A 22887-nucleotide genomic window follows, 5' to 3' on the forward strand; every position below is an offset into this window, starting at 1 on the left:
ATATATATATACATACTAAAATAAACTACTAACTACTACTTGTAATACTATTCCTACTTTATGGTTTTTCACTTATCATGGGGCTTCAGGGTATGGATACCCCATGATAAACGAGGGACTTCTGTACACATAATTTTTTTTTTCAGTAAGCGTTGTGGACCAAATGTTTTCATCGTACTGAACAATAGTAAATATAAAACCACAGTGGTCTTTCTAATAAGCTGAATGGATAAACGCTGTACACCAGTAGCTTCCCAACAATTTTCTATGGTTTGTTTGTGACATTAATGAACTGGACACCACAGATTACACATCTTTTTTTAGCCTCCAAGTTAATGAGACAGTGGTGCAAACCTGCTCTGATGCTTTCTTTACGTTGTGAACATTTTTCTTCATTTACTCATCCCACAGTTGAGGTTTTTTTAGGCTGCCTCTTGAGAGTCGCAGATGGATCACTAAGTACAACTGAGACGACTGCTCTAAGCTTGTATATAAGTGCAGAAATGCCTTATACACACATGGACACACACACACACACACACACACTTCCTTGTGGGGACCTGGTAAAATGTCCTCACAAGGGAAAATGTCCACACAAGAAAGGTCTAACGTCAGGGGTAGGTCCTCACAACGCCACCAAGACAAGTGCACACACACACATCCACACACACAGGAAAACAGCAGCACACTGCAGTCTAGCAGGTTTGCAGAGGTTGTTTCTTTGTTGGGTCTAATCACTACCTGTCCATTTGAGCTACACTCGTAAACAACATGCAGTATGGTTGGTACAGGGCAGCATGCTGTGTGGGTTTGTGGTTTTTTTTTTGGTGTGTGTGTGTGTGAATGTGTGTGCGCATGCAATTGTGTTTGTGTCTATTCTATTTTTAATGAACTGAGACCTTTTGAAAGCCGCTTGTGCCTTTACATCCCATCTCCTTCGGGTTGTGTCTCCAAACGTGGCAAGCGCCTCTCTTTGTATTTTCTATTTTATTTTATTTATTTAATTTTGCTGCAAACAAGCCAAATATCACAAGATTTTCCAACCTATTTTACTCCGAGCAGTAAAATTGAGCCAGGAAGTCAGAGTCAAAAGGCATTGAGGCAAAACAGCATGGAGAAAAGTGTCCATCTTTTAACAACTGTCAGTTTGATGGGGAAAAAAATTGCAATGCAAAAACAAATCAGTACCGCTGATTTGGAGCAAAGAAACCAGCAGGACACTTTGAAAGTTTGAGTGATAAGTGTAAATATTCTGGGTTGCAGGAAGGTGAAATCTCAGTCGGCTTGCTAGGACAGCTCTCAGTAGGATTCTCTGGCAGCGTGACATGGATTTCTCATTTGGGGACTGCTGCTGTTGTTTTGTAGAATAGCTTGTACTTGTACATTATTGTGTCACATTTGTGCATTACAGCTTGAGGCTTTTCTAGCCTCCAACCAGTATGCATAATATGTCAAAAACACCTTCCAGAAGTATTACCATAGACCCTCCTTGTTAGCGTGATGCCGTTTTCTCTGTCTGTTTGCTTTAGAGCTTCTTGTTCTTTGTGTTGATTCTTGGGGTGTTAAAAACAGAAACATACATGTTTGTTTTGCTTGTATTTATGCCTGGATCACTTGTTCGGCTGATCTCAAAATTTCTCTCGAAGTTGTCGTGATTGCACATTCCGCTGAGCTGAGTGCCACCAACAGCACATCAGATCTGTTCAGCGGGTCATTATGACCCACCGCTGCTAACAGTGTTGGTGTGTAACCAGGTTTCTGCTCCCAAGTTAATCAACGCCGAGAAAGAAAACTGGCAAAGACATGAACCCACACACATTCACTTTAATTTGAAAGTTGCACTTTCTTTCTATGAGGTGGTTGAGTCATGCCTTATTGGACTGAGTTTGCTGCTTTGTTAATCTGAAGGCACGCAGGGTGGAATGAGCATCTTTTTTTCACCTCCTTCCTGTGCTGCTGGATGAGTCAGCCAATTGGAAATCTTCTGCTATAGTGCTTAGGTCTGACTGTGTGATAAGGGCTTTTCCTGAGAGACATCTATCTGCAAGGTAGATGTAATCAAGAAGCCTGAAAAGGAGCAACTGAATGACTGAAGAGGGGAAAAAATTAGGGTCTTTCAGTGAGGAGTTCACATCCATTCCTTTGATTGTATTTACTAATCTGGCAATGCAGGCGTCCTCCTTACTGTCTTTGACTAAACCATAAACGTTCTGGCTCGCAACCCCACCTCACCCCTCCAGAAGCTTCCTGCATTTCCCTCTGCCCCATTCTAAAACTTCATGTCCTCCTCCTCCTTTCCCACCTCCCTCTTCCTCCCCTTCAATGCACTGAGTTCCTCTCAAATGTCAGCGTGCCACGAGTGGGTGGCAGGCAGCACTGTTTGAACGAGCCCCTTCTAAGGTTTTTGCTGCAGTGTGAGGATCAGCTAAAAGAAGAGGAAGCAAGCGAGTGAATATGGCAGACACCTGGCGTGGCTGGAGATGTGTCAATAACAGCTGTCCTTTTTTGAAATTTATGGTTTATTTTGATGATTCATGGTGAAAGAACAAAACCTTAACATGCTGCAGCGTGGACACACACTTATATGCAGGTACACCACAAACATCTATGTATATATAAGCAGTAAATAAGCATTCATAATACAGTCATACGTCTTATATGCAGAAAAAGGCATCTTACACCTGCCAAATCCCTCTTGCTTTCTCTCTCGCACACACATAACGAGAGCTGGTGTGGGATGACTCAGAGGGGAGCAGCTGGAGTGAAGACTCCAGTGGCTGTGGTGAGCTGTCACCATCTGGAAAAGTACATGTCTCTGTGCCTCCTCAGCCAGCAGCATAAATCATCACTCAACAACTGAGTGTCGGTGGATCAACATGTGTCTTCGTGCCACTTGGTTTTGACAAATGTGCAAATTTAGGGCCACACCAGCTCAAACAAGAAGATCTATAACTATGCTGTGGTCACACAGTCTGTCATTGTTTCTGTCCTGAATGGTCAGTTCAATGTGCAGATCTGAGGGGCTTTGATCAGGCTTTGACAGCCATCTCATCTAATAACCTATTCCATTTATCTGTGTGATGAAGGCTGCACCTGGGCTGTGGACACCACCAAGATGCAGATGGCAGGCAGGCCGAAGGAAATGGTTTTCAGGGACTTTATATCTTTTGAAATCTCGTCAAGCTAGATATGTCAACTTGTGATCAATGTGTTTGATATATAGGAAATAAATGTGTTGCATTTTCAAAACAGAGTAAGCTCCTCTAAGTCCGAAGCCATGGTTCTCAACCAAAAACTGGTGGAATGTTTTCTCCTGGCTGGGGGTGGGAGTCTTTGCCTTAGGTAGAAGAGTTTCAGTATCTGGGCATCTTGTTCAGGAGTGATGGTAGGATGGAGCAGGAGATTGATTGATGGGTTGGGGCACTGTCTTTGGGATTTAGGGTGTTGCTTCTGTCGACTGTCGTGGAGAAAGAGCTGAGTCGAAAGGCAAAGCTCTTGATTTACTGGTGTGTCAATCTTCCAACCCTTACCTTTAGTCCTGAGATTTGGATCATGGAGTAAAGAACGAGATCCAGGGTACAAGTGGCCGAAATGAGCATCCTTCATAAGGTAGCCAGGCTCAGTCTTAGAGAGGGGGTGAGGAGCCCCATCATCCGGGGCTTGCTGCTCCTTTGCATCGGAAGGAGTCAATTGAGGTGGTTCAGGCATCTGATTAGGATACCCCCTGGGCTTCTTCCTTTGGAGATTTTCTGGGCACGCCCCACTGGGAAAAGGCCTTGAGAAAGGCACTCACTAGAGGGATTGTGTAACATCTCTTTTCTGGAAACTCCTAGGGTTCCCCTAGGAGAAGCTGGAGAGTGTTAGTGGGGATAGGGATGTCTGGTTTCTCTCCTGGACCTGTAACCTTTGCAACCCAACTACAAATAAGTGGTAGAAAATGGAGATGGTTGTGAAGCATTCATTCATCATATCAAAATTTGAACACTCTTTTTAACTTAAACTTATATTTATAAAATAATTGTTAATTTTTTTTAAAGTTTGCTAAATGAAAATTGTGGTCAAAGAAATACTCTGCATACTGAAATACTTCGGATAAAATTTCCGTTCTTGTTGCAAACTTCATCTGAATTTGCTGCATAATCCTTTTGTTCTTTCGGAACAAATAATGGATGTTAACCTTCAAACAGTTTGTTACTCAATTAAACTGAGTTTTTTTTTTTGTCATTTTGTTTCTCTCATTTTGTCAAGAAATTTGTTGACGATAAACTGTAATCTGACTGCAAAATTGTAACAGGTTCAATGCAGCATTTTCTCCTGAAACATTATTTTTCAAACCGAATCCCAGTTTTAGCTACTAATAGATGCCAAACTGTCTGTTTGCTTTGTTGGCAGGGTCAACACAGATATAACACAATAATTCTTCACCCATACTTAGCTGATCTTTGGAAAACAAACATACATGACATCCTCCTGTGGTCAAGCCCTATAAACACATGAGAGGGAAGGAACAGAGACAAACCATGAAAAAGATATACATTGGCAAAACTGCCTTAAAAGTCCCCCGAAATGGCGGCAAACACCCTAAAAAGAGGTAAGAGTGAATCTCTCATCTGTGCTATCTCTCCATCATTCTCCTTTTATCTGTTTGTACATTCATCCGCCCACGAGGTGTCTCCTGTCGTCGTTCAGTGGTGTTAAAGCAGCCTCATCCTGCCTTTCCAAGCCCAGAAGTCATGCTGCCTCGTCATCTCATCTCACCAGAATGAAAACACTCATTATGTCTGACTCAGCTCCTGTTCACAGAGGAGGTCACTAATGGGGGATTTTTCATCCCTGGAGCCACTTCAGGCAAAGTCACCCTGTACCCAACAACAAACACCTGTATTCCCCAGCTAATGCTTGCCCATAAAAAAAGGCAGGAGGTGAGGCGGTGGACACTGCTGGATAATGCAGCACTTAAATGTCATCCAGTCAGTTGAGACATTCATTGAATCAATCGTTAGGCAGGGTATTTTTCACTCACTGGCAAATACAGCAGCCTCAGTTGAAGCAGCTTTCAGAGAAACATAAACAGTTCAGATCCAGTCTGAAGTTAGCATGTCTGTTTTCACTTTTAGACAAACATTTATCTTTGAGTAAAATAAAACACATTTATAAGTGAATGATCTCAAACTAAAAATATAAAGATTCAGATCTGCGCTACAGTCAAAAAGAGTTGCCTCAACTTGGAATTAATGTACAAAATACCCAAATAGTTTTGTTAGCTTAATTTGTTAGCAGGAACTACATGACTAGTTATCTAACGCCAAAAGAAAAGGTCCAACAACCTAAGTGAGTTAGAGGAATCACTTAAAATAAGTTAGCTAACTTTCAACAACAACTGAAATGACAAAACTAACAAAGTTAACTAACTTACAATGAGAAATTGATTATGTAACTATAGCTAACTAGCAACTACTAGGCTAGAGGAGCTATTTAACTATTTAAATTATCTCCCTAGCAAAAGAGGAAAAACATGACCTAACCAGATAACTTAGTTAATGCAATGAGCAATGAAATTTTGAAATATCTAACTATGGAGTCCGAGATGGGGAAGAGTTAGGGCAGCTGACTTGGGACCCGGAAGTTCCAGGCTTGAGCCCCAGCCATTCCCACTTGTTGTGGTGTCTCTAAGCAAGACACTTAATCCCTAATTGCTCCCCAGGTGCTTAACTGCCCACTAATCCACCTGGGTGTATCCCAGGTGTGATGGGTTAAATGCAGAGAACTAATTTCGCCATTGAACATACAGTGATGACAACACATAGCACTTATACATACTCTACCAAAGACAGAAGAGGAATGGCCTGACAGCTAAGTTTTTAAACAAGCAACAAGCAATTGAGCTAACTAGAATAGAATAGAAAAAGCCTTTATTGTCCACACACAAAAGTTCTTAAATGTTAAAAACAATATATAAAGAAATAAGATAAACAATATCAATAAAAATGTTCAGTATGTACTGGAATATTGAGAAGGGCAGACTATTTACAGTACAGTAGGTAGAGTGTATGTTTTAGCAGAGGTCAGCATGTATTTAATCCGTATTGAGTTTGTTGGGAGCAGTGATGATTGTAAAGACTAACATCTGCTGGGAGGAAGGACCTGCGGTAACGCTCCTTTGTGCATTTAGGATGCAGTAATTTGTCACTGAACGAGCTCTCCAGTTCAGCAACAGCTTCATGCATTGGGTGGGAGACATTGTCCAGCAATGATGTTATTTTAGCTAGCTAGTAATTATGGCTAAGTAAGCAAGTGGGAGAGGATTTACCTAATAAGCTAATTTAGCTAACTAGCAACAGGAATGTGAATGATTTATCCAGGACTTAATTAGTAAACAAATCGATCCGATCTATGCTGGAACACAAATAGCAGGCAGGCCGACTGCGTGGGGGTCTGGGGGTCCTCTCCCAGAAAATTTTGAATAAAGTATATGCAATTTCCTGCATTTTTTTAGTGTTTTAACAGATTGTTAAACATCTACGTTTACCTCCATTTGTAAACACTCCGCTTCTGTCAAGCATCCTACCCCCCCCCACTTAATTGATGGTTCTGAGCCCGACTCTTCTCCTCTGAGTTCACTGTCCTGCTCGTTGTTCTCTGACTCCCCATGTGAAAACTCCAGGTGCCTCCTCTGTTCATGGTGGCTGCCTGTGGGCTCCTGCCCGCATATGACTGCCTGTTTAGCTCAGCACTCACCCCCTCCACTCTTTAAGGGGCAGAGATTTTTTTAAGGGTAGAAGCGGAAATGCTACTTGAAGGGGTAGATCTTATGCTCGTAAGTGGCTGTTGTGTTTAAAATTAGTGTTTATTTAATTATTTTCAGTTTACATATCCAATATAAGTTTTATTTGCGCAAGGCAGTCATAATTGTTCATAACTTTGTTATTAGTGAGCCTGAGCGTTATCGGATCCATGCAAACAGTTGCCAGAATGCACCCTGTCAAAATAAGAGTTTCTGGGTCTGTCTATATGTCTATATGATCTGTTTCAGCAGGATCCAGTTAAAATTAAGCCCTGGATTGGTCTATAGCTAAGTTAGCCAACTAACAACTAGTAAAAATCATCAAAATAAAATAAGATAAATTTTAATTATTACTTAATTCAGCATTGAGTGATTAATTGAATAACTCATGAAGGCCTACAAATTTCACCCCTTTCAAAATAAGTGCAATGATTGCAGGGTAGTTTGATTCAAACTTTATTTACACTCTTCATATTTAGAACTTTCAGACCTAGGTGAATCATTTGGGTACTTGCAGGTGCATCACAATAGGGCAGTCAAAGCTGCAACTGTCATCATTTATTTTGCCATTACTCTCGCCAACCAGTAAGATAAATTATCAAGAGGTAGGAATCCTAAATTCATTAATTAAGTTGAAAAATATTACCATATGTTGTTTTTTTTGTTTTTGTTTTTTGGGGGGGGGGGGGGGGAAGTGGGGGGGGGGGGGGGTTGCATTGGGGACCTTTTGAGTTCTCCCTTGTTACAAGAAATAAATGTAAATGAAGAAAAATAGAAAAAGCAAAAAGAGCAAAGTGACCACATCTCCATCCATTCTGAGCTATCTGTTATCTGGCTGCAGATAGAGTCATTACCTTTCTTCCTCCATCTGTCCTGTCAATACAAGGTCCATTAAGCTGAGCAGTGCACACTCAGATCCATTACAGCAACAGACATTTCCGCTTTCCCCACTCACACTTGCCCTTTTATTAGATTGAAGCCCAGGTAATGCATTGAGTCCAAAAATAGCCATCAATGGGCTGTCTTGCTAAATTAAATGTTAGAGATATCACTGTTTTGTAAATCTGAGCCTTTAGGATCTATTCATATAATGTATTAGAGTTCATCGACTTACCTCTCATCATAAATTACACTTTCTTTATTTCCATTTGACCAGTCTCACTGCTGATTTTGTTTTCATAATGTGCCAGAAAGTTTGAATACAGAAGAATATCTCATGTTCAAAGCCTAATGACTTCTAAAGCTCTGAATCCATTAGCGATCAATTAGCGATTGCGTCTTTGGTTTCATGTGTTTCCTCGTACAATGCACTTTTCCAAAGAACATTTCTGCTTTTATTACATTCTCATGATGTCACCCTTCAAAGCTGCATGGCCATTAAAAAGACATGTAGACTCCAATAGGTCAATTTGAAGAAGCAAGGACCCAGGTTACAAACTTGTTTCTTCTGTTGCACATTCTAAACTCATTTATCTGCTGTGTGTGTGTTTGTGTGTATGTGTGTGTAGCTCATTGCTGGAACAGAAGGAGGACTTACGAAAGAGACTTTCCTACACGACACACAAACTGGAGCTGCTGCAGAACGAGTTCGACTCCACACGGCAGTACCTGGAGACCGAGCTGCGCCGAGCGCAGGAGGAGCTGGATAAATTCACAGATAAACTGCGCAGGTGGTTTCACTTTACATATTTCTAATGTTACTGAGTGTATTAAGGTGACAAAAATGAGGCTTTGGACAGTGAGTGATGGGTGGGGGGGACCTATGTATTTGGAGGTGTCCATTGTCCCCATTTCAGTCTTTTCTGGATCCTGATTGGTTGTGAAATTTTAGAAGATAGTATAACAGGTATGAAATTTTGCTATTGACCACCCATCCATTCAACCATCCATCTATCCATCCATCCATCCATCCATCCATCCATCTATCCATCCACAAATCTGCATAAAACGGTTTAACATAAAATGAACCAAAATATAAAGCAATTATAATATTTTAAGAGTATTAAGATAATTTCAAGTAAAAATTATGCAAGTATAAGATCAAAAGATTGACATGCAAAAACAGGAACAAACTTTCGGGGATTGTCAGGATGTGTAGCAAAACTGCCTGCATAGCCCTACAGAACCTCACTGTCCTACACGAACAAGGCCAGGCTGATTCTGGCAGATCCTGATCACCCACTCCATGGTGAGTTCAGGTTGCTTCCATCTGGACGCAGGTATCTGCTGCCTAGATGTAGAATGAACAGACTGAAAAACTCATTCATCCCTGGAGTGATCAGGCTTCTCAGTGAACATTGATGACTTCCATATTGTTATTTTAATGTCTTAATGTTTTGTGTAGTATGGATGTTTTATATCTCTACTGACTGTGAAACTAATTGTCCCTCGGGGATAATAAAGATATTATTATCTATTCTGTCCTTAAGATGGCCTATCAATTATCACCTGTGTTTTAAAACACAAAATAAATTGAAGACCTATGCTTTTTATGGACATTTTATTTACAGAAAAGTGCATAAAAAGCTTAGACTTAGCTACTCGGTTCTTCTTTTTTTGGTTTTATGCAAATAGCACGAGAGGAAATTATGTAATACTTTACGTTAACCTTGCAAATATGCCAATTTGTATACTTCTCTGCGATTGTACAAAGTATATTCAGTATTTATACACAACAGCTATTGTCTGCGAGTGACAGTGTTGTGGTTTTTATTGTGTTGTTTATTGTTTGATTTATTGTTGTTGTTTAGAATACAGAGCAGCTACTCAGCACTACAGAGAATCAACCAGGATCTGGAGGAAAAAATTCACAGAGATGTAAGTGTTTAAACTTCTATGTGTGTGTGTGGTTTGAAGCCTGTGCATTTGTACACAGTTATGCAAATTGTCCTCCTTGTCAAAGAAGAAAGAGAAGCATGTGAGCAAGTCATGGTTTTGGAGATGGAACAGAACATTTGGAGGCCCAGATTGAGCTTCAATCCCCCCGCTGTTTGTGCCACTGACATTAATTATGGCTTATTACAATTGGCTGTCCTCCTTCCACTGGCAGAGGAAAAGCTAACCCATTGTTCCTCAGAGCAGCACACCTCACATCCTTCGTCAGAAGCTGCTGTCGCCCCGGGGAAAGATAGAATTAACAAGTCTGCATGGGAACGCCGTAACCATCAGGTGTCTTCACTGGTGAATAGACAGTTTGAAAATGCTCATCAAGTTGGTTCGCTACACTGCGAGATAATAATCATTACGGCCAACATCACAGTGAACACAATGTGAGACACCCAGGTATGGGAAAGGAAGAGAAGCTAAAGGTCACCCGGTGCTATGAGTGAAGAAAATTGGTCTTTTTTTTTTAAATGAAGGCAAACTGCTCTTTTTCCATGAGAAGCACTCTGATCGGCTGTTATGGATTCACCTCACGTAGAGCCTCCTCAAAGGTTAGAGAGGTGCTGAGTAAGTCTCACTGCAATCGTAAAACTTGTTTACTCCAGAGGTGCCACAAACCCGTCTGACCCCTGGGCCCCTGCACAGCGGCGGAGAATGTAATTACAAGACGGATAAACACAAGCATCTGCGCCTTTACTCGCAGGCCACTCCAAACATCTGAAACTTCACACCATATGTTACAGAAAGGATCTAGTTTACGGCTGCTTTAAATCAAAATAACTGTTCGACATGCATGTTACTGACAAGTGGTCTGCCACTCTGAAAGATGAAGGTGGGCAACGATCTTTACACCTGTGTGTGTGTCTGTTAACAGAATATCTCATCACATTGGAAAATGGCAGAAAGTTTGACTGATTTAAGGCCAACAAACCTTAAAAAGTTTTATAACTTAATTAATTTGACAGATATAGCGTAGAGTTGCAGTCGGCCCCCAAAAAATCTAACCCAATCCAGCCCTAGCCCGTAACCATCATTTCCGAACCCCATCCAACCCGACGAATTAACAGTAATTACAGCTCTGAATAATAATAAAAAAAAAAACTAGGAATTTTTAATTAAGCTTTGACAAGCTAATATAGATATTAATAGTCGGCGGACGCATGCAGCTGAGTAAAGGGGTAGAAAATCAGAGCTGAGGGGGTATTTGTCCTTTCATGGCCATCAAAGTGCATTAAATCCCTGCTTCTGCCTGCATTCTGCATTATTCAGACACATACCCTGCTCTGACATGTCGGATATTTTGGGATCTCACCTGTTTGGGTCATCGGCCGTGCGCGTCCGCTGAGTGCAGCTGAATCTTTTTTAAATTGCACCACCACCTTCTAATGGAAAGAACAAATATGTCTCATTTGTTTGAATGTCTTTCTTTACTTTAACCAAACTTTTTTTTTTTAACCTCTTTCAAGGCTGGTCAGCACGCGGTCAAATGGCCGCATGCGGGTGATGAATGTATGGCAAGCCATGCTGGCATATAATTGGATCATCAGCTTCGTGTGTCCGCTGATGCAATCAAAAACCTGACACCAGCCCGGCTTGCACATTAAGCACATTATTATGACTAATCCGGGTTGAGCCGGTCTCTGGGTTCAGGTTAGAAATGACAGTTCTAGATATGAAACTTTGTTTGATAGTTGATGCGACTTGTCCCCTAAATATAGCTTAAGTGTGAACTGATTGTGAAAGATCTTTGTTAAAATTTTTTACATTAACTATTTGGAGTCAGCACTGTTTTGAAGCTAAGCTAATACAAGATGGCCACCTCAGAAAGTCAACTAGCCTCAGAAAGCACAAAAATGACTAAAATTTGATTAATTTGACCAAGTTTATGCTAAAATATGGTGTTGTAGCAAATAATCATTCACAACACACTGATGAATTTAATCTAAAATTCTGGGATGAAAGGTGGCGGGAAATGTGCGTTCCTTCAAGAAATTCTCAGCTTTAATTTAATTTGTACTGAATAACAGAGCTAACACAAAATGTTTTTTTGTTTTTTTTTTTTCAAAAAAAGATTGTGCTCAGTGGAAGCTGACTTTACTGACAACTCAGTCCATAAATAACCCATAAAAGATAAAAGTTTTCAGAAACAACATCTCCTTCAGACACTTCAGCTGCAGAGTGGTTTCCTTTTTTGAGTCTACTCTGTGTCTTTATTTGGAGCGCTGGTTTATTCTGTTTATTAATGTTTTATGATCATTTAAACATAAAACTACAAGCTTGCCTGAGAAGTGAGTCTTCTGAATCTAAATCTTCTAAAAGTTTTTCTTGAACAGAAAGCCATGGCCGCAGGATTTCTCCTCTCTTTCTTTTTATAGTTACATGAACATTTCTGGTCATATGACCGGTAGCCCTTTCAACTTGTTTCTGGGACACTGAAATAATCACATTATTTGGGCACCTGCTTACGGCCAGTTATTCTCTTTCATTATTGGGAACACCTGGATTTGAACTGGAAGTTAAAGTCCACGTGAGCACTTGCAGAGATGCAAACCTCAATAATGTCGGGAAGCAACAAGAAGAAGAAATTTACAGCCTCTTCGCTCTCTTTCTCCTGCTGCTGTGATATATATAAAATCATATTCTTTTAGCTAACATGGACCCAGAGCAGAGATCTGCAACCTTTATGATAAAAAGAGCCATTTCTGCCCCTTTGTTCAATAAATGAAATGTGCCTGGAGCCGTAAAACCTGCTACAACTGTAAATGTAAACTAGTGGCTCATAGACCACTTTAAGTTTGTTGGAGGGGGCTTTTGTGGCCAGTAGAGGTGACATTATAAAACTAAAAAATCTAATGATTTTTTTTTAACATTTATTTATATTTTTTATTTTAAGACAAAAGAAAATACCAAAATTTAGTAAAGAAAGAAAATAAATTGTATTATTTTTACATTTTTTTCAAAGTAAAGCAATGAACTAGGCAGGCCTGTGTGATTATTTAATTGTAGAAAAAATAATTAAGTATCCTACTTTGAAGAAGTAAAACATAAACTTAAAGTATGTGTTACTCCTTTTCCAAAAAAAGTTCAGTCAGGTCCTCTGGGCGTTCAGAAAACAGGGGTCTGCAACCTGCGGCTCTGGAGCCACATGTGGCTCTTTGGTTGTTTTTTGAACGTCCAGAGGACCTGACTTAACTTGTTTGGATTTTTCTACCTGGATTGTTGAGCATGCATCAAGATATTTTAATCCTTGTATTAGTTTAAATATTCACATATTTGCAAAAGAAATGAAAGGAACTGCTGAAACTAACCATTTCTGTTATTGGTAAACCAATAAAATTCAGTTTTATGTTAGTTTTGGTCAAAGTTTGAAAGCACCACTACAGAGGAACCAAAAAGCCAAATGTGGCTCCAGAGCCGCAAGTTGCAGACCCCTGACCCAGAGGAAGTTACTCAAACTAAAAATAAAAGGTGGCACGTTAAAAATTATTGTTCCAAATCTTTGCTACAAAATGCTGATCAAGTCCCGTGTTGTGTCTCAGTCTCAGCACCACGATGATGAAAAACGAGCTCTGAGCAGAGAAATCATCGTCCTCAACAACCACCTGATGGAGGCCAAGCTCACCATCGAGAAGCTGCAGGAGGACAACGTAAGTTCGAGCCTTACGGCCTCCTTTAACCTGCAACAACACATTCTGGTTTTTATTTTATTTTGTGCTTGGATTAATGATTTTCCAGGGTTTTAAATCAAATGATGAAACTTTCAAGCATAAAAAGTTTAATTATCTTTAACAACATATCTTGTAGGCACTTGGAAGCATGGACAAATTGTCTAATAAAACTCTACTACACTGAACAAATATTTAAATGCTTTTTGTGGAAAATGCATGTGCTTATTGTGTATTATTGGCTTATTGTGACCTTTTATTGTGGTCAGCCTAAGGCCCACCTGTGTAATAACCATGCTGTCTAACCAGTATCTTGATATATCACACCTGTGAGGTGGATGGATTATCTCGGCAAAGAAGTGCTCACTAACACAGATTTACACAGATTTGTGAACATTTGAAAGAAACAGGCCTGTTTACATAGAAAAAGTCAGATCTTTGAGTTCAGCTCATGAAAAATGCAAGCAACAACAAAAGCGTTACGTTTATATTTTTGTTCAGTTTAGTTTGAATTGGTGGAGTATTTGGAAGTGACAGTAAAACGGATGAAATCAGAGTGAATGAGGCTTGTTCAAAGTCAGAAAATGAACAAAAAATGCTTGCAAACAACAAAATGTTGACTCTAAAAGTCTTCTTCACCAGCCCTGACTTTAAAATCCAGTGTGGCTTACTTGTGCAGTAAAAGTTGTGATAAGAGCTGTAATAAACTTCTTGTTTTACATTTGTCAGTTTGTATCTTAGTAATCCAGTTACACACACAGTACTTTCCAACCACTATATGTTTCTACGATGTTTTAATGCACAGAAATCCACTGGTTTTATTTCGTATTGCTAATAGGAGCTAGTCTGGTCACTGAAGTCATCCATAAGTAAATCCTGCTGGTTGTCTGAGCTGCTCTGGTTGCTACTGGAACAGGGTAAAATTGGGTCTGGCGTCATTCCCAGATCCGAGTAAACAAAACACAACATAACAGCCTTTATATAAGTGACTGTAGGAGTCTTCTTTTTTTTATGTGATGAAAAAAAAAATGTAATTAATAGGGCAAATAAAACATAATAAGGGAAACTGAATCTTCCATAAAATAAATACATTATTTTTTTCTTTTTACAAAAACAAAATGTAGTTTCTTGCTATCACACAATTCTGCTTTAGCTCTGTGGAAAAACAAAAAATAATATAAAAAAGTATACAAAATTAGCCCTATTGCCCAAATGGAGACCAAGCATCATAGTTTTATTGCCCTCTGGAAATTAAAGACTAAATTATAACTAAAAGAAATTGAAACGTGGCTGGTTTTTTGAGAGTCTTCCTGCAGTTTTAGCAGGTGAAGCTGAAGGACAACACATTTTTAATTAATAAAACTGATTAATTTTGCAACTTTTATTTGTAGAAACAGTTTTCCTTTACTTTAGTATTTAATACCTTTAAGAATATGTAAAACTTTTTTGTGTTTTTATAACCTGACAGCAAAAAAAAAAACTGATTTCATGATAAAAACACTGAACATGAACTTTGACATTTAGAAATTATTTTTATTCTAAATGTTTTACTCTCATTTAATAAATAAAGAAGAAACACACCGAATAAAACGAGACCAAAAGTGTAATCTTTATTATTTCTAAGTGGGTGAAAACAAAACTAACTGGAGAAAGTGCATTTTCTGTAACAATGCAGCATGAACACTGAGTGAATTTGCTGATAGTTGCCAAAGCAGCCGAAACTAAGTTAAGCCAAAAAAAATAAAACATTTAAAAAAAGCAAAATGATAACTAAAACCAAAACGTAGCAAAATAAAATAGTTAAAATAAAATGAAAAAAAAAAACAGCTAAAATAGAAAAAGGCTAGAATAAAGGTAAAGCAGAAAAAATGCTGACTTAAAGTTAAAAGACGTTAAAGAGCTCAACGCCTAAACTAACAAAAAGGGCTAGCTAGTGGTAGAACAATAGCTAAAAGTAGAAAAAGACTGCCTAAAGATTCAAAGTTGCTGAAGGATTGCTGAAATTAAAAAATATGTTAGCAAACAGGATGAAGAAAAGAGAAGTAGAAAAATAGCTAGGAAAAGTCAGAAGAGACTAACTAAAAAATAAAAACGGTCAAATTCTACAGGGTAAATATAGTAAAAGGCTAGCCAATAACTAAAAGTAATCGAACAATAGCCAAAAGTAGCAAAAGGCTATGGAAAATCAAAAAGTAGCAAAAAGCTAGCTAAGAGCATATCATTTTAAGCTAAAATGCAAAGCAGAAAACATAGTTGATGATTAAAATAACAACAGTTTAACTAACTAATAAAAAGTAGCAAAATGCTAAAAGCTCAAAGTATTAAAAGGCTAACAAACAGCTAAATATAACAAAAGCTAAAAGTAGCAAAAAGCAATAAGAGTACAACATTTTAGCTAAAATTCCTAGAAGAAAAGATGACAAAGCTTAAAATTACAACAAGCTAAATAACAAATAAAAGTAGCAAAATGCTAAAAGCTCAAAGTATTAAAAGAATAACTAACAGCTAAAAGTAACAGAACAGCTAAAAGCAAAAAGTAGCAGAAGGCTAACTAACAGCTAAAAAGAAACAGAACAGTAGTTAAAGTGTACAGTGCCCTGAGATGACTTCTGTTGTGACTTGGCGCTATATATATAAATAAACTGAATTGAATTGAATTGTAAAAAGCTAGCTAAAAGTCAAACAAAGCTAAACATAATAAATAGTGCTAAAAAGACAAAAACAGAGATAGTTTACCGAAGCAGATTGGAAATAAAACAATGTTTTTTTTAAGGATGTGACAAAATCTAAATGTCTGTCGGTGAGGGAAATATTAGTAAAAAAAAAAAAAAAACTAGTTGAAAAATAGATTAAAAAAAAAACTGTCATAGAGCTTATCTTCTGAATGAGCTGAAGATTTTATAAGCAAATGGCTGATAAAACACAAAATGGGCCGGTTTACATAAAAAATAAACAGGAAAACAAAAGTATGAGAGCTCAACAATCACACAATGAAAAATGTTCACTTTTATTACTTTAAGCTGCAAAACAAACAAAAAGTGTCTCAATACATGAAAAATTACCTATATTTTCTGTGTGTGTGCTATGTTCTCAGTATATCTCAGTATTTCTCATCCCTCTCTGTCTGTTGTCTGTTTTGGACTTGTCCTTGTTTTACCTCTGCAGGACGTGTACAGAAAAGACTGTAACCTGGCTGTTCAGCTGCTGCAGTGCAACAAGTCTCTGTACAGAGCCCAGCTCTCTGAGGTAAACCCGCCACCGGCACGCTTTAAGAGCCGAAGCCTTAAAAGCTTTTTGTGCTGACATTTGACTTGAACGCATAAAAATGCAAAACCTTTTTTTTTTCTTCCCACTTGCGAAGTGTAGTATGAATGAGTGGTTTTAGAAGCTGAAATTGAGGCCAAAAAAAAATTTAATAAATGCTGCCTCAACTGTAACGAGTAGGTCGTCTTGCCCTGTGAGAGCCAGAGAAGATAAGAGATGAAACTGGGCAGTGTGATGGAACAGGAAGTCATGTCAGGACTAAGAGACATGGAGGAAAAATCAAAGATTTGTTTCAACAACCTTCACCTCAGAGTGATGAAAAACAAAAATACTGTAAAAACATGTGAAAAGCCTTGCAGGAATGAACATCACCTGCTGCCTTTCTTGGCTTTAAAACATTTTAAGATGATCATTAGCGACTTTCCTGCCAGTTCTGTGAGCTTAATAGATTGCGTAGAGTTGCATTGCAAAACAATCCCTCCGTTTCAGCAGAAAACAGCAGCCGGAAGCACTGTTGGCTTCTGGGTAGTGTAGTTCTTTTTGACTGGTGTTACAGTCAAGGCTGATAGGCTTATTGAAAGAAAACTACAAAATTGCGGCGCCTGTCTTAAGTTTTTTTTTTTGGTAAACTTTTTATTCCGTACCGTCCCAATTATGTGAGTAATATTAAAGTTGACAATCGCTGAAAAGCCGCAAAAGAGCGAGCCCGCGAAAGTCAAACCGCAAAGTGAGGACTACTGTATATATGTTACTTTTGACTTGGTTTGGGTTTTTTTTTTTTTATTTGCTTTAACAACTCAGTTTCAGCCTCTTCAGCAATTTTAGCAGAAAATGTCATTTTTGTGGCTGTTCCAAACTTTTCCACAGAAACACACTTCAAAAGCTGCTTTAAGCTTCAGCATGACTTCAGACTACAGCCTCATCACACTGTAGGCTGCGAGCAGAAACCATGCGAGTACTGATGAGTGCTTTAACTCCAGATCAGCTTGGCTCCACTTTCTGCTGAATCAGCCATGGGCCCTGTGCCTTCCCCCGTGTCACAGTACAGCTGGCAAACATCCACAAGGTGAAAAAACAAAAAGCCTCCCTGTGTTATACGGCTGAATAAAAGTATGGAAGGAAACAACGCTCGTAATGATCCACCCTGCATACAAACAGCTCATCCAAAGGCGTTCGGGGCTGAGGATCTATCATACAGCGAGAAACTCTGACGAACATAAAGAGGGTCAGAGGCTGCTCATGTAATCGCTGTACGTCCACCGGGCTGCTGATCCTGTGGGTGGAGGCTAATCGAAAGAATATTGATGAACGCTGCTTCTGCTGCTGCTGCACTGTTGAGAAATGCAGTGGCTCTTCAGCGCCCACTGAAGTGCTTTAGTCGCTGTTTTGCAGCAAAACAAGCACAGAGAGGGTTTGTCTGAACCCAACACAAAGCTAAGAAGGATGTTAGACAAAACAGCTTTAAAGAAAAATGTGTTGACAGTATTTAATTTCTCTGGCGGTGGTCATGCTGTTGTGATAAAATTCCCTTTCTCTGACTATGATATAGTACAATTAACATCCTGCTTGTTGCCATGGAGATATGATGCAAGTTTCCTTACAGAGAAACGCTCAAATTGGAACAAAAGCCTATTCTTGTGGCTCTGTTTGTTTTTATTGTCACATCCAGTCTATTCTTATCTTCCTCTGAGGTTCTTCGTGTCACAGAAGACGACACTTTTTGCTGTAGTCGCTAACACGGTTACTACAAAGACGAGTTATTGTATAAGTTTGTTCTGCCAGAGATCTGTGGCACACTGACACACTTAGAGCCGCGAAGAAGGACGACAACTCAAGAAAACCAAGAAACGCATCACTACTGAGTTATTCTATGTCAGCTTTGGGTTCAATATATGGAAATTGGAAAAGTTGTCTTTTCAGCAAAAACACAGTGTGAACGCTTAGAGCTGAATGGCTTTGTTGGAATTTACTGAGGAAGCTGAAACTGTAACGGAACTGTTAAAGCTGAAACGATCAGGACTAAAGCTAAAATAAGCAAAACAACATCTAAAAGCTGAAATTGGCAAATGCTAAGTATCAGAAGCTATGGTGAAACCAGCAAAGCTAAAGCTAAAACCAGCAGAGCTGTAGCAACTAGCTAAAATGAGCAAAACAAAAGGTAAATTAGCGAAACAACAGCTAAAAGCTAATAGTCAAACAGTAGCTATAATCTACAAATGAAGTAGGTCAGCTGACAAAGGTTTCAGAGAGCACAACGTTTTCAAGAATTTGAACAGATCTCTGCATTTTGACGAGAACAAAATGTAAAAAAAAGTTAAATAATTCAAAAAATGGAAAAGTTACAAAAACATGAAGCTGATCGTTTCGACACCTAAATGACAGCTGAAAGTATGCCGAAATAATTAGTCCAATAACCGCGCTACAAACTATAAACTGGAAAACGGTTGCGAAAATGCTGAGTCAACATTCACACAAACAGAAGTTGAAGCATGTGGAAGTTACCACCCTTCATTATTCCATCCACCTTGTGCAAAACGCCAGCACCACAGCATGATGCTACCACCGCCGTGCTTGACAGTCGCTGACAGCGTTCTCAGGTTTGAAAGCCTTGCTTTGAGACGTTCTTCTCATCATCGTGGCTCAATTTTTGTCTTGTCTCACTATAAACCTTTTCCTCTGGCTTTTCCATGTGGGCAGTCGAGCCTACAGGGGCTTATTTCCTGGTCAGTACCTTCTCGATCAATTTCCTTTCATCTGAGTGTGACAGATGAGTATTGATCACTCTGGTGAGTGCTGTCAAACAAATCCTCATCACTAACAGGTGGTCAGTAGACAATGGAAAGCTAAAACACAATCTAGGACCTTCAGCAGCACTTCAGGTGAATGTATGTCTATGTTTACTCTTGACCCTATGCTGATAAGATAAAACCTGCTATAGATTCAAACTTGTGCATCAAATTTTAAACAAGTTGTTGTATTATTATTATTCCATCTTGAAAATGAATCATTTAAAGCCCATCTGTGGATATAAAAACCTCTAACTCCAACTGTATCGATAGATCGTTTTTACCTAGAGCTTTGGTTAATCTGACAATCCTGAAAGGTTGGTGATCATTTAACAAAATCAGTGGGTCTTACTTACATTCTGACACCACTGGTACCTGAAGTTTAGGACCAGATGTTAAAGTTAGCTATATTATGTTTATTTTTCATAAGACCCACTATAGAAACTAAACTTAGAGATGTTTCTGGGGAAAAAATACTGGTACTTAAGCTTTGTACCATGTGAATACTGGGATGTTTAGCAATTAATGTATCATAAAGTGGCAAAAGAAGGAAATTTCTTAGAGAAAATATGTAATTATTGATTTTGTTTGTGTAATCTGAGATTTTGAAAAAAGCTTTCAAGTGCAAGATGGCAAAAAAATGAGAAATAAAATTATGTAGCTACATGTGAATATAAGCTGTATGAATGTAACATGTTAGGGCACATTTCTAAGCTGAAACAAAAATATAAAAATCAACTTTGATTGGGTTATGATATGGGTTTGATTGTTGTGCTTGTTCACTTCAAACCCCTGGAGATGTAAGTCTGATATTTTATGAGTTGTATGAAACACTGCAGTTTACACCCTACAGGACCGAGGTCTCTTCATTGAGAACTTCAAGCACAGTTAGCAACATCTTAATCTGTCTTTGCAAAAATGTAAACTTTATTTTTCTCTGTCACTTCTAGCTGCCTGCAGATTTTCAGGAGCGTCTGACCGTGCACCTGGAGGAGTCTCCTCTCTGCCACAACTACTCCGACTCCACCTCCCTCATTGCCAACGTGCTCGAGAAGCCAGATGAAGCCTGCAGCAGCAGCCAGGTTTCCCGTTCCCCCAGCCCCCAGGCCCAGGAACATACTTTTATCCTGGAAAGACTGGGCCCCGGGGAGCGCCTCGGGCTCCGCGCGGCCTACAAATCTGACCTGTATAGCAGCGACACGGCCCTGTACTGCCCCGAAGATCGTCACCGCGAGAGGCGGCCCAGCATGGATCTCCATGGTTACAGGACGCTGCTGTACGGGCCCCAAAACTCCACCGACAGCACTCCAGAGGAGGGCTCCGTGGGACTGAGAGACGGCTTCTCTCAGGAGCATTTTGCTAAGTTCCCTGCTGCACTGGCCGGAGGCTCCAGCTCATACTCCAGCTTCAGTGGAGAGGGGTCTGAGGACAAAGGCAACAACCCGCCAAGCAGTGCAGCCTCCTCGCCACACCACCACTCCCTCTACATGGAGTGGAGAGATGCAGGGGACTATGAAAGAAAGAGCGACTCGTCCTGGGAAAGGGACAGTCCGGGGAGCTTCTCCAACGCTCATCCCTTCCAACAGACCGAGCTGAGCCACCACCAGAACAGCAGCTCTCCGGTTTATAGCCGTACCATGTCCTCGTGTTTCAGTGAGCCCTACGAGCCGCTCCCTCCATCTTCCTCCCCGAGCGTGGCCTTTGGAGACAGTCGTCGCGGAAGCACATTAGCCCCTGAGGAGGAGGAGCTGATTAGTCGATGGAGACAGCTCAGTGTGGAGGACTTGAGTGCCCACTCGTACCGCAGCCCAGGCCGGGCCTCGCCTTACAGCTTCTCAGAGCAGCACTTTTCTGTGCGCCCCGCTAAGATCCGCCTCGGACCACTCTACAGCAGCTTCCAGGAGGGGGCTGATTACTACCGCCATCAAGGAGCGGACGCCATGGACCCCGTGTGGGCCACCGCCAGCCCCGAATGCAGCAGCCCAGGTCTGCGGCAAGCCCACAGCCAGGCCCACCTCTACCGAGCCGAGGACAGCCAGGGGTCCGAGCACAGCCTCTACCACTCAGGGAGTTCCAAGGACAGGGAGGGCAGCATCGTGACTGCGGGCCAGAGCGCCGAGTACATGGAGCCCAGCCCGAACAGCTCCACCGAGTCACTTAACCAGAGGTCCCTGGAGATGGCTGCAGAGCTGCAGCACTATCAGGTGGTGGAAATGCACAGCATGCCCGCACAGATGGGGCAGCCGCCACCGCAGACCCCGCCCCCGCCTTCACCCTACAACCAAAAATTTGGCTCGTTGGGACTTTCCAGGAAGGACAGTCTGACCAAGGCCCAGCTTTATGGAACGCTTCTGAACTAAAGCCAACCGGGTTTAATCCTTAATCTCAGCCTTGGTGTTGCTCAGCTTCACCTTCTGTTGCTGCCGACCGGAAACGATCCCGATGAGCAGCCGGGAGACGGACATTTCCTGAAAACGTGACCCCTGAAGATCATTCAAGAGTCCCGACTAGACGAGGAAGTGGATCGCAAGGGTTTACAGCCGAAACTTTCTGAGGAAGTGAGGCCAAATGGGAACAGGCAGGGAGTTTATGATTCCTTAAAGTGTATTTAAAAATTATCTGTATGGAAGTCAGTTATATAAATTCTAGTAAAAATGGAGTGATATATTTTCTATGTAGTTGTTAGCAAGAAATACATTGAAAACAAGTTCAGACCTTCTTGATAATCCCGGAACTTGTAGATAAATTAAAAAAAAAAAAAACTGCCGATGATGCCATATATGATCAGTTTCAGTCAATATTTTCAACCGGCTGAACCAGCGTTGGCCTTCTGAGAAGAATTAAGAAATAAATCAATCCTATTTTCCTTCTTTTAACTGAATTTGACGGTATTGATGGATGTGTTTTGCTGTTATTGATGGAACGTTTTGAGCTGTAAACATCTGTTTTAGCTGTCAGTATTAGTTTCCTTTTTTTTTCTGTTTCCCTGTCCCTCTGAGAGGTTTTCCCACCCCTTGTTCTACCTCACATTTGGATGCCCACACCCCTCTAAGCCTCTGTAACCTAGTTTATTTGATTGACAATGATGCATGTTTATATATTTTATTTGTTTTTTTCCTCTTAATAAAGCACAATTATACATATAACCCAATGTTTGCAATTAGTTTCATATTTAGGGATTTTAAAAACAGAAAAGTGAGGAAAATATTTGTTTATTTTAAATTGAAAGTCAATTCCAGCGAAGAGAGAGAGAGAAAGATTCGGACTCCTGCAGCCATGTGGTGCAGATATGCCGAGTCATCATCAAGCTCTGCTGTGTCATTGTTGTAAATTTAAAAATAAGTTTGTAGAGGTGGATTTTTGCAAAGATCAGCAAATTCATTTTGGGGGGTGTTGGAGTTATTCAGGGCCGTCATCATGGGGAAAAAAAAAACTACAGCATTAGATATTCCTATTTACGGTATCCAGCACACTATAAAAAGAGTAGATTCATCTCATACATCAT

The 22887-nt window shown here is 40.1% G+C and overlaps 1 protein-coding gene across 1 annotated transcript in view; it reads left to right on the forward strand.

Annotated features, from left to right (window-relative positions):
• Positions 1 to 22194, forward strand: part of si:dkey-174m14.3 (uncharacterized protein LOC563117 homolog) — a 30034-nt gene extending 7840 nt beyond the window's left edge. The window contains exons 2-7 of the mRNA XM_037685576.1: positions 4393 to 4591; positions 8293 to 8454; positions 9535 to 9601; positions 13207 to 13314; positions 16498 to 16578; positions 20333 to 22194. Of these exons, the coding sequence (XP_037541504.1) occupies positions 4494 to 4591; positions 8293 to 8454; positions 9535 to 9601; positions 13207 to 13314; positions 16498 to 16578; positions 20333 to 21742 (1926 nt within the window). The 5' untranslated portion in view covers positions 4393 to 4493 and the 3' untranslated portion in view covers positions 21743 to 22194. The remainder of the gene's footprint in view (positions 1 to 4392; positions 4592 to 8292; positions 8455 to 9534; positions 9602 to 13206; positions 13315 to 16497; positions 16579 to 20332) is intronic.
• Positions 22195 to 22887: the final 693 nt, after the last annotated feature.

Source organism: Nematolebias whitei, chromosome 12, assembly GCF_014905685.2.
Source record: "Nematolebias whitei isolate Nwh7 chromosome 12, NemWhi1, whole genome shotgun sequence".
Taxonomy (NCBI): Eukaryota; Metazoa; Chordata; class Actinopteri; order Cyprinodontiformes; family Rivulidae; genus Nematolebias; species Nematolebias whitei.